This window comes from Miniopterus schreibersii (genome assembly GCF_964146895.1).
Source record: "Miniopterus schreibersii genome assembly, chromosome: 7".
Taxonomy (NCBI): Eukaryota; Metazoa; Chordata; class Mammalia; order Chiroptera; family Miniopteridae; genus Miniopterus; species Miniopterus schreibersii.
Window position 1 is genome coordinate 38092392 of NC_138108.1, and position 13099 is coordinate 38105490.

A 13099-nucleotide genomic window follows, 5' to 3' on the forward strand; every position below is an offset into this window, starting at 1 on the left:
GAATCAGAGAAAACAAGGAGAGGAAGAAAACAAAACAAAACAAAACCAAACCCTATTATTAAGATCCTTAGAGAGCTAAGATGTTATGTCCATGAAACAGGATGCTTTAAAAAAAACACACAATAGGAACAACCATAGAAGAAGACAGAGCTCTTGGAAATTAAAAACATAATAGCCAAAATAAAAAAATCAAATGAAAGCATTGGGAAATACAGTCAAAGGGTAATAAGGCAGCAATACTGAAAACACTGCTTTATTTTATTATACAGTTTACCCTTGAACAACACAGGTTTGAACCACACAGGTCCACATATACAGATATTTTTTTCAATACATACAGTCGGGCTTTTGCATATGTGGGTTTCACATCCCAGGTTCAACCAACCATGAATCTAAAACAGTATTTTCAGTCCTCTATTGGGACTCCACGGATACAGAGGGCCAACTGTATATCTTGTTCTGCACCATAAGGGACTTGAACCTCTGCAGATTTTGGTATCTGCAGGGGCCCTGGAACCAATCTCCCAAGGAGCAATGGTTTGGAGAGTCAAAAGTTATATGCAGATTTTTGACTATGTGAGGTTGACACCCCCTACCCCCACATTATTCAAGGCTCAACTGTATGCTTTTAGTACTGTTTGATTTGTTAACTCTGTCCATGAATTACTTTGATAAAGTTACATTTTAATTAATTTTTAAAATATATTTAAATATATATTTTAACTATATAAATATAGTTAAAAAATTAAAATCCCAGCTCTGCCACTACCTAGCTGTGTGCCATCAGACAAATTATATACCTCTCTGAGTCTTTTCTCTTCATGTGTAAAAGGGAGATAATTACCTATGTTATCTGTCTTACGTCCTGTAAATGTCTTGTATGTCTTATAAATGGCTCCACCCACAACCTCATCTGCTTTATAGCCTATTTATTTTGCATGTTTTGTGGCTTTCATGTTTGACTGAACTATCATGATCTTCCCTCTTTTTCTGAACGGATGCTCCTTGATTTGGGATTTGTGGAAGCCTGTATCCCTTTAATGTTTTTATTTCCTGTCTCTGACACTTGCAAGATTTTATGTTATTTTTCTCAAAGTAGAAGCGTTTTCCCAAGCCAAGTTTCCAAGTAACTTCTAAGGGAGAAAAAAAATCCCAAACAATTGGAGTCCATTTATCAAGCCCTGTTAGCGATGTGACGAATCACTGAGTGACCGCTGGAATGCAGTCAAGGAGTGGCTGCTGCTCGCGTCCTCATTACTCTGCTCTTATCTCAGTGCTGCAGCCCCTGCTAATGTTTGCTGACTCCCGAGGAAGCTGGCTGGTTCTCTTTTTCTCAGTGTTATTGTTTTCTGAGGTTCTGAATAGCTGTTCATTCTCTAATCTGGACCTTCAGGAGGCTGATTCACTTGCCTGTCTACAGTTGCATTAAGGTGTTGCCGTATTTTTAGCCGAAACAATCCCCAGGGTTAATGAGGGGGAAGTAACTACTACAAACTGCTACCCAGATGCTTTTATTTCACAGCTATATAGTGTGGAACTGGAAGCGATGTTAGAAACTATGTAATCTAAGTCATCTTTTTCTTGTAGATCATGTACTGAACTCGGAAAAATTAAAATGTGTGTTTGGGTCACATATAATTAGTGGCAGCACTGGAACTCACACTTTGAGAAAAATAACACAAAATCTTGCAAGTGTCAGAGACAGAAAAAAGCCTCCTCTTTGGGGCTTTCTCCACAATCACGATATTCCTTCCCTAATGGAAAATCAAGAAAGAGTTGTCATTTGAATTGGGGTTAAATTACATGGCAACATTAATTGGTTTAATATGAAAACTGGCCAGAGTTCCCTGTGCCACCACCCAGAGCGGAGCTGGAAACACAGGCTTGCAGGCAGTTTAGCTTTAGAAGTGACATCAGGAACAGAAGTAGGGGACAAGACAGTAAAACAGCAAGTAGGAAAGCTACTGGAAGGACACAGACCCTTGTTGGTCACCACTGTGCTCAGCCAGGCTAGACCTGTTAGGGACTGTCTGAAAAATCTCGTATGCTGCACCTCAAAATTATCCACCAGCCTCCCCTTCCGTCAGCCAAGGTTATTCCATGGATGCTAATCCCACGCACTCCCGGACATCCGTGCCCGATGCTGGGGACGCCTGCAGCATCCACGCCCACACGTGGGCTCAGAGCAGCGACAGGGCAGAAAGCAGGCCAGGCAGGGCCTGGGAGCCAGGAGCTGGGCACTGTCTGGCTGAAGCAGCAACGGCTGGAGAAAGGTGGGCCAGGAGGATGTGAGGCAGCCCCGTAAGAAGTCTGGATCAGCATCGATTCTTCTGCCCTGACTGCTCAAATCAGAAGTCATGACACAGGAGAGGTCAACCAAAGAGGAAGCTCATGACGAAGAAAGGGCCGGGCTGCCAGGACGAAGGTCCAGGCCTTTGGAGAGAGGGGTTTGTGACTCATTCCTAGGGACAGGACCTCCTGCATGTGCCAATAGGGAAAGATGTTAAGATTCCTGGAAACGTGGGGCCTCTTTTAAAATAACCACAAGAGCTTGTAACTGTAATTTCTAAAGGTTTTAGGTGTTCTCAAGATTCTCTCGTACAAATGACAGATAAAAGTAGAATTCACAAGTTTAAAAAACAAAAAAAATCTCATTGTGAATTTCTAGGCTTCATAACCTAAGTCTGGGGTTAATTCTTCAGCCTGATTTTCCAACCCACTGAAAACAGTTTCCAGTTTCTGCTGAATGATTTTCTAAAATTGATTCCTGTGCCTATGTCTAAGTCCCTGCAGTGAACAAGGCTTTGATAATTAAATAGTAATTTCAGCATCGCAAGCAGGAATTAGCTATACCTTATTGGTAACCAGCCATGTGACTTTGAGAGAGCCACTCACTTAATCTCCCTTTGCCTTGGTTTCCTAGTCAGCAGTATGGGGACAGGCACATCACCCACACCATTCCAGGAGAGTCCTTGTGGCAGTCAAAGGAGATTACCTATTTATAAGATAATTTGGTAATTTAAATAAGTAAGATTTAATTATCTAAATAATGAATATTTAAATAATTTAAATTTGATAACTTTGATAATTTAAAGAAAAGAATCATTCAGCCAGAAGTTAAATAAAATTTCCATGATAAAAGATGAAACTTGGGGTCTGCAGAGGGAGAGAGATCCAAAATTACATGAGGTAAAACTTCAAAGGGAAGACACAGTGCCCTTTGTCTGCATGTAAGTCAACAAAAATGACCTATGCAACTGTCACTATTTCTACAATTTTCACAACAATAAAAGCAATATTTCCTGAATGCTTACTTAGGAGCTTTATATACACATCTCATTTAATACTTAGAGCAGTCCCATTAGAATAGGTACTATGTTTGAGCTCGAATACACATGAGGAAACGGAAGTTTGGAGAGATTCAGTAAATTGCTCACAGTGTTAAATGATAAAGCTGAGAGTGAACCCAAGTACTATAGTTGGACTCCAAAATGCTTTAACTACTCTGCCATTCTCTCTGCAGTCACAGGACTGTTAGTTTAAGAGTACTAATGGGGAAACTGAGGCCATTCCCAGGAACACTCAGGTGCTGAGGGCAGCAGTAACTTGAGTAAGCCCATGTCTGAGTCCAAGTCCAAGCACATTAGGCAGCAAGCCATAGCTATTCATCTAACTACAGACTCCACCAGCAGATTGGGAGTGGGGGCGGAGGCTCCAGGTCGGAGTTGCTCAGGAGTGATTGGCGGGGCCCTGACTGCAATTAGAGGTTCCGTGATTGCAGTGGAGCTAAGCTGGGGCACCAGAAGTTGAAAATTCTTTAGCTTTAATACAGTCCTCGAAGGTGTTGCCGTCAGGTAGCAATTATAGCATCGTTTCCCAGCAAGGTGTGATCACATAACACTGTATCTCTGGTCTCCCATGTGCCAGCTCTGTGCCCAGCCTTGCTCCAGGCATTACAGTATCTCCCTGTATCAGCACTAGAATGAGAGCTCCATGAATGCAGACATCTCACTCTGAGAGCCCCAAAACCTGACACACTGCCTGACATAACAAGTTCTCAAAATATAAACTTTTTTGATATTGAATTCTCAGATCAACCTATAAGGTAGATATTGTTATCCCCATCCTATAGATACGGATACCGAGGCTCAGAGAAGGTAAGAATTTCCTCAGAGTCCTCAAGTTGTCTGTGCTCAGTCTCCATGCCACATTGGCTCAGACCACTCTTTAAACTGAGAACTACCCAGTGATTCAAATTTTATAAATCAAATGGGTGACTCATGCCTTTTTGGCTGGCTTTCTACTTAATCAGATTAATCTCCAAATTGAAATTTTTTTCCTTTTCCTTTGTGTGCTACAAACACACATCAGCAATTATGGAACATGCTCAGTCTAATGGTTTCTTGGTCCTTGTCTTTCCAGAATGATGCGATAAGTAGCATTTCTCAAAAGTATCTGATAATCACAGCAAAATGTACTGACTTATCTAGGATGGTTAGGAGTCGTCCTTTGACCATCTTTTAAAAATTAGACTAATATCTCAAACAATTTGTTTTTAAAAAATACAATAAGAACTCAATAAATGTTTCTACTCCTATGCAGACAGGAATATTCATCATTCAACAAATGTTTATTAAGAGCCCACCATGTTCAGTGTTTTCAGCTCCCTGCACTGGACTAGCCACCATATTGGAAAGGAAGAGCACAGATTAATGTACAGTAAGGTGTAATGGCGTTTAGGGATTAACCCATTGCTCTTTCCCAAACAGTCTTATATTTTAACAGAGCCTGATAAATTAACTCATTAAGATAATAGGCCTTGTGGCAGGTTGATGGAAGAAATATTTTGCTGCTGTTTGATGCATTTCAAAGCATTTTTACATGTATTCATCTCCATATCCCATCCACCTAATAGCGCAACTATATAAAAAAATAAGAAATGCATCCATTAACACTTACTATGCCTTATTTATGCCAGGTTCTGTGCTAGTTTCTGGGGATACAGAAATAGATAACACATGTTTCTTACCTTCAGGAACTCAGAGCCCAGTGCAGAAGAGAGAAAAACAGTAACACCAAAGTGTGACAAGTGCTGCAGCGAAAGTAAACGCAGGGGCGCTGGGGCTCAGGCCATCCAGCAACGCCCTAAACCGCTCCTGCTTGGTGATTGTGGTTGAACTGAACTGACGGTTAGGTCCTGGATTGTCTAACCCTCTGCCATTTTCAGCATTCAGAGGCACGCTAGCCTTTCCATTTCCTGCATTCGCCGGTTTTATTTGTGCTGTCAACAGCAGCACGGCATCAGACAGGTCATTTCGTTCTGAGCCAGGCCTTGTATTATCAGACTACTCAAGCAGGGAGGTCATTCGTTTTCCAAATTAAATATATGACTTTTGTTTCTTTAGTCATAATTATTGGAGTTAACATCTACATATTAATTTTCTATTCTTCTTGGGTGCTTTTACACCCGAAGTCCAGAGTCTGCATTTAGCAATAAATGGCAGATGTATCATTTGCCTACTGCATGAGCTGTGAAAACACTGAGAAGACAACATCCAGCCCTTCCCCTGAACCCACCCAGCCCACCCACACGCCCTCCTGCCACCCCTGCCTGATGAGTCTCCTGAAATTGCAGGAGAGTCATAATAATGATTTGCCACCTCAGCTGTGAGACCTTCCTAACACTCATGGACTCTTAGATGCTTAGTAGATTCAAAACAGTTAGATAAAAAGATAAAGAATATGCGTATATATGCATAGATATATAAATTTACAAAAAATATTTCTGATTAAAATATACACAGGAATGGAGATTTTTCACTTCACAAATAAAAGGTGCCTTGCAGATAAATTACAAACCAGAAAGATTTTCAGTGTACTGAGGGGTAACTGGTAACCAATCTTTAGAATTATTTTTGAGGGTAATTTTAGCAGTTCTGTTCAAATGATGCTTTTGTAAAGACTGCTATATTTTTCTGAGTGGAACATATGTCAAGTAGCAGGATAAAAGCCTAATAAAAATATATCTGATTATAAATGAGATTTTCCAGTAAGTTGCTTTTCACTTGCTGAGGCATTTGTGGTTGTCCTTGAAAACCAGGGTTCCCAATGATCTACTTGAGAAAGTAATGATATGCTTCCTCATGGCAGTGGGGTCCAGATCCGGGGCGTCTTCTGTAATTTGGGGGATTTTCAAATGTTCATTTTATCAGTCCCATGTTTTTAAAAGTGCTCCCATTTTTAACATATTCATATATGCTCATGCTGTTGACTCTGTAAAGTCCACATACACATACACATATAGATGCCAAAAGGCTATGTGGGCAAATTCATTTTTTAAAAGCACAGTGAATTTCACGTTGTTGTTTTGTAATGATTGTCACTAAGGAGGTGAGAAATAAACCACCTGGAGCCATGGACTCCCAGCCTGGCCTGGGCTATTTGCAGCTCTTCCTTGGAGCATCCCCTTGTCGATGATGGAAAGACCTCTGTGCGGTGCCTGGCATGGCGCTTGGCACTGGTACAGCTGCCTGCGATGCTGTGACATCGCCTGAAGGGGCTCAGCCACTGCTGTCACATTCTCACAACACGGAAGGCCGCCTGGCGCCAAGGTTCATGCTGCACACCATTTACAAAACCAGTCGCAGAGGCCAGAACCGGGAGGCTGGGAACCTGGAATCTACCTAGACCTTCCCACGCTGCCCTGGGACCCTGGGCAGCTCAGCGTCATCTTCCTTCACGCTGTTTCCTCACTTATAAAATGGCAGAATTTCCTCAAAGGTTTTGTACAGTGTGGGGCAAAAGTAGGTTTACAGTTGTTCATATGGAAAATAATACAATAATTAATAAATAATAATATAGGAATAAACTTTTGCGTAATAACAACTGCAAACCTACTTTTGTCTTACCCTGTGTAGCACTAACAGTCTGTAATTATAATGAAAACTCAAATTAAACATAGAAAATAAATCATTCTATGACCCAGTTATTTTTACATATACATAAGCATATATATATATATATATATATATATATATATGAGAGAGAGAAAGACAGAGAGAGACAGAAAAAGAGAAGAGGCAGAGATAAGAAACTTACATGAATTCACAGAGACATGTACAAGGATGTTTATAGCAGTATTATATATAATAGCAAAAAAAAACACACATGGAAATAATCTAAATTTTCATCATCAGGAAATGGGTAGGTAAACAGGGATATTCTGATACATGGAATACCACACAGCAGTGAAAATGAATGGTCCAGAACTATACATCACAACATAAACGCTGAGCGAGAAAAAGCAGGCTGCCAAAGAATACATACACTATGAGGATACCGTTTATAAAATTTTAAAACATGCAAGGAAATACTATGCATAGTTGAGTAAAATTATAAGGCTACATGTGAAGGTGATTTATGAATAATTGAGAAAACAGCCATCCTGTGATGCGGAGGGCAGGGCAGGGGTGGTGCAGAAGCAGCAGTGCAGAGAGGCACGGGGCCTCAACAAGACGAATACGGCTGGGTGGCGAATAGATAGATTCTCGATGTTCATTGTGTAATTTTATACCTTTTAAAATACATTAAATATATTGTTATGTGAACTTCGCATATCATCACTTCAGAAATCCTTCTGCAGCCTTATGAAAATGATCAACCCCATCTCCATCTTTCAGGACATTAACTTTCAGAAACTTTTCTTTTCTTTTCTTTTCTTTTCAAATATATCTTTACTGATTTCAGAGCGAGGAAAGGAGAGGGAGAGAGAGAGATAGAAACATCCATGATGAGAGAGTAGTTGATCGAGCCCGCAACCCGGGCATGTGCCCTGACCGGGAATCGAACCCCGATCGCCTGGATCCTAGGTCGACGCTCAACCGCCGAGCCACGCCCGGCCGGGCTCAGAAACTTTTAAAAAAATTTAAATGTACTTTGGTTTAAACTTTAAAGCATCTATTTGGCATTTATGTGACCAAATATATTACCAGGTGTATGAGGTACATGGTCCCGCCAGTGACTGGGGCCCTTCCATGCGACTGTGCAGTCCCGTCTCTGCCCGTTGCTGCAAGGTTGTTGCTGTGGAGATTATCCCACTCTGTGCTATGGTCTTCACCTGCATCCACTTTAAAGGCCTGATCCAGGACCTGTCTTGTGTCTCGAATTAGGAAGCGAGCCACACATTTATCTTCCTGAACTTCCCTCTTTTGGGTAATTCGAGTAGTCAGTCTGACCGGAAGACAATAAATCGATGCAATTGGCCAGCTGAATATGGGCATCCCAGACCAGAAACGGGGGAGCCAGTTGCACTCAGTATCTTGTCTTCTGTTCCCCAAACTACAGTGGGTCAGTACTAAGTATCTAAGATCCTACTCTGATTTCCACCGTAAATGACGTGGTGGTATTTTCCAGAGTGTATTCCTTGAAACATCGGTGCTGTGGAATTCTGTGGTTAAGTAAGCTTAAGTAGGCTTTTCTGCCTATTTCTCAGAGACTGCAAAAGGCTAATGTGGGTGGTGACTCTCCAAGAAAGGTATGTTACAGGCGGCATTTCTCAAACCCACTTGGCCAGGAAGAACCTTTATATGGAGTATCTCCTAAGACTAGTATTTGGTGGGATGCACTTTGGGAAATGATATGTCAGGATTCTTTAAATAGCCTCTCATTAGAAAGTGCCAAGAAGGTGAAACCATGTAAATAATTCTTGAACTAAAATGATGATGTCTTTTTTTGTTTGTTTTTTTGCTTTGTCACTATAAAAATAATGAAGTCATATAACTAGATTAAAGTTTTGAAAATAGACATAAATCACCCTTGTTTTCACAATTTTTGAATATCCCTCTTGTCTTTTACATATCTGTACATCCCAAATGTGTATCCACATGTGTGTGTGTGTCCAGCACTTAAAACGTGCAGACACTATGCTAAATGCTTTTCATGTGTCATCTCATGCAATCCTTCTGATAACTGTGAGTTAGCAAATCTAACGCCCATGTTAGAGGTTGGGAAACTGAGGTTCAGAGGGTTTGAGTGACTTCCCAAACTTGCACAGCAAGTAGGTGACTGACCCATTGTTTAAACACAGTTATTTTTTACTCCGTTGGTTATGTGTTTGAACACTGAAATGCTGAAATAGTTATTTTCTTACCTAGAAAAAAGTATTTGCCCTGAATATCAGGGAGCTTATCTTGGGTCATCATACAGCTCAGTTCTATGTGGAATGATAAGAGCATTGCAGTCTTCTTCCCGCCTTTTATTTGTCCTTGCTTTTCTTCTCTGACTTTTGGTGCCAGAGGGGCTTCCAGCAAGTATCCTCAGTGCGGGACCACGTTGTTCAGGTTTATGGCTCAATAATCTTCTCTGTTGTAAATACATTCAGAAACGATGGCGCCTTTTTCTTGAAGCCTCGACATTTTTTAAGAAGTGATTTATTTTGATAGTGCTTTAGCCTCATGATTTCAAATATTAAGTTACTTGGTTCAGGTGGTCTTATATTTTCCGATAAATGTGTTTATGTCACCCCGCAGACTGAGAAATCTCATTCCAGGTGTGTTTTTTCTTTCTTCATTTGATTTTGTGCAGGAGGAGAACTGAGTTCTTTGAACTTGTCAGTAAAGGAGAATATGACTGGAACATCAAAACCCATCGTGATATATTTCGGTAAGAGAAAGCTCTCGTTTCTGTTTCTTCATTATTTGAAGATTTAGGCCTGTTTTCCTGACAGTGGGAAGTGTGCACAAGTGATTTTTAAAGTAACAAATCTTAATTTACATTCAAACAGAGATTAGTTGAATAATTAGAGAAAAAATAGACAATGTCTTTTTGTCTCCTAATGTATTATATTTTCACCTTTTCTCCATAAATTTGCATTCAAAATTAGAAAATGGTATTCCAATGGGCTCGGTTTCAGCAAACCATGACTTCATCTTTTCCCAGAGAAGGCGGGCGTGCAAGTTGGAGGGGAGAGGAGCGTTTTTGAACCTCAGAAAACAAAGTTACACAGAATGACTTATGCTTTTCTTCAAAGACAGCAGGTTTTGTAGGTAGAAAACCAATCAGAACCATTGTGGTGGTGGAAATAAGAAGTCTGTTCTAGAGTTTTCACTGGATTTCTTCCCGGTTGTTTAGAAAAGACAGCCACAAACCATTATTTTATGTGGCAAATTTTAACTACTCGACTGCAGCCAATGCAGCTGGAGAGGCACTGATTCTCTTTCCGTCACACCCTGGCCTTCCGCTGGCCCCATCTCACCCATCCTTGGACCTTCTGCTGGTATTCCTGCTCCAGAGCTGTTGAGTATTTCTGGGAAAGCTTGTGAGGCTGGAATTATGGGTTCGCTGTGTCTGCTCCACAGCAGACAGCCCTGGGATCACCCCAGTAGGACCCCCACCAAACCTCCCCTCTCCCAGGTTTGCTCTGTGAAACCTCTGCCTCCACCTTTGGAACAGGAGCTCTGCCTGCCCCGGGCCTCTGCACTGATCTCCTCGCACTCTCTCATTAGAGGGCCCCTCTGCTCCCCCCTCTCTGCATTACCCCTTTCTGTGTTATCTTTACAGACTTTTTCTATGCCTTTTCCTTAGGGCGAGGAACCTTTGAGCACCTCCACTTGTGTCCTAATTCCATTCTCTCCACCTCCCCTGTCTGCACCCTGACCTTGCTGTAGCAATTGTACTCTCTTGACTTGCATTTTCAAAATCTGTAGGGAGGTTTTCCACTGTGACTTTTCTAAAAATATGTTTCCATCTCCATAGCCAAAAAAATTCACCCCTGAAATCTATCTTCTTTTCAAGGCCCAATCTTAGTTCTCGCCTTCCCTTCAATTCCATGCTTCCTTCACACTCCTCTTAGCTTCTTGAAAGGCACTTTTTTAAGTAACTTTTAATTCTGCAAGTAATTATAGGAGTATATTTTTCTATAACAAATTAAAACATTTAATAATTAAAACAAGATAAACCCCCAATTCTCCTTTGAGCTTCACTCCCAAGTCCCGTACTGATGCATAGCTGTGCTGTTTGTTATCAGTTAGCAGTATCTTTCCAGACCATTTCCAAAGCATGTGCATACATGTGTACCCACAGGAAAAATGCTAGCCTGTGTGAATTTGTCTGCTTGAACGTAAATTCTCTACTTACATATTAACCTGAACCTGCTTGTTCACTCAGCTATATGCCTTGGACTTCATTCCACGTTCATAAGCTCACCTTTCATTGCTGCGCACAGTACTCCAAAACGGAGACTTGGCACAGAGGAGCTGGCCATTCCCCTGCGGAGGAATTAGTCTATGAATGAGATTTCCGCTTCTTTTGAAAGTCATCAGTCACCTCCCAAAAATCTAATTCTACAGCCTTTGTTCTCTTCAGTTTCCTTGATCTCCTCACAAACCCCCACTCGCGCTGGCTTTTCCTTTCTCAAAACTCCCTCCTGCCCGGCCTGGCATGGCTCAGCGTCGACCTAGGATCCAGGCGATCGGGGTTCGATTCCCAGTCAGGGCACATGCCCGGGTTGCGGGCTCAATCAATGACTCTCTCATCATTAATGTTTCTGTCTCTCTCTCTCCCTCTCCTTTCCTCTCTCTGAAATCAATAAAAGATATATTTTTTAAAAAATTGTTTAAAAACAAACAACAACAAAAAACTCCCTCCTGCCTTGGATGCGGTACAAACATGCTCTTCTGGATTTCCTTCTTTCTTTCTGGCTCTTCCTGTTCTCTTTGGCCTTTCCAGGCTTCCACCTCCCACTGCCTCCTAAATGTAACTATTCCCCAAGGACCTGTGCTTGGAATGCCCTCGTTTCTGAGCATCCCCCTGGTTTCAGCTGCCATCTCTTCTCAGATGACTCCCACTCCCCCGCTGCCTTGGACCTGGCCTCTTGTGAGCGCAGCTCCTAAAATGCCAGTGTTGTTCCTTATATCCACCTGCATGTTTTCCTGCAGAGGTTTCCAAATACTTTGGGCAAAGGACCCTATGTGCTTAAAAAAACCTTACCTGGAAGCCCAGTATGTAAAATAGAGGTGCTCCAGGAGATTGACTCCCCCCAGCTCTGCCCTCCCTCCCCATTTCACGGTTAGACTCTGACCATGTGCACCAAGGGGTGGGGCTCTGGAGGAGCCCTGTGTTAGAGAATTTTAAAATAGTAATAAAACCAACTGAAAGTTGGTCTGCTTTTTATCATCACCATGTGCCTGCAATCTAAACAATGTCGATGAAGAGATACTGTCCCCGAGAAAAATCTTGTGTTGGTACGAGTTATAAATAATTGCTGAGGTCACTGTTGAGTATCAAACTAATTTATATGAAAGCTTCAAATGAGCACGTTATTATTTATCCATTAATTGTACATGTGTGGTACATGCAAGTGAATTCCAAGGATGTCCAGGTGTACAGCCAGCCCCTGGTACAGGTAGACACGCTTTCACGAGTTGGTTCCTGTTGGTTCAGGGCCTTTGCACTGGCTCCAGGTGTCCTCTGTGTCTCCAGCCTTTGGGAATGTCTCATTCCTGCTTCCATATGAGGGAACGCAGTACATGCAGAATGAACAGTGGTAGCAGGGTGACGGTGAGAAGGAGAAAAACGTAAGTGGAGTCCTTGAGTTCAGGGGTTTTATATGTGTTTATCATTTAAAACACTGAAACAGAGGGCAAAGTGCGAGGTGGAGTATTTTGCTTGGTAAGCGCGAAATTGAGTTCATGCATGAAATCTTTAACTGCATTTGAATATATCTTTAACATTAAAATGTGTTCCTTGTAGGTTGCTAATTGTTTTAAGACTAGAGAGTAAATCACGAAAGCGTACTGAGCTGTTGCGTGGGGAGGAGAGGCATGGCACAGGTGGCCTGCGGGGCGGCCGGGTGGCCAGGTGGCGCTGCTCTTCACCCGCCCGCCCAGGGCAGAGCCCTGCGCTCCTCGTGCTGACCCCTGGCCATCCCATCGCACCCAGCAGGTTGACACCACGTAACTGTAAATTAGGCTGGAATTTGCGGCCTCGGGATCAAAACAGTTGGTACAACCTCCCTCCCCGTTCTCTTCCTCTAAAAACACCTTTCATTTTGTGCAGAGGCTTGATCCAAGTAATAGAATAAAACTGCTCATTCGCCTCCCTC

The 13099-nt window shown here is 42.0% G+C and overlaps 1 protein-coding gene across 2 annotated transcripts in view; it reads left to right on the top strand.

The window, feature by feature from the left end:
• The window catches only part of PDE11A (phosphodiesterase 11A), a gene marked incomplete at its 5' end in the record, with an annotated part of 257674 nt that overhangs the window by 202506 nt on the left and 42069 nt on the right, over positions 1-13099 (top strand). For both annotated transcript variants that reach the window (XM_081141813.1, XM_081141814.1), the window contains one exon: positions 9583-9660. In XM_081141813.1, the coding sequence (XP_080997939.1) occupies positions 9583-9660 (78 nt within the window). The remainder of the gene's footprint in view (positions 1-9582; positions 9661-13099) is intronic.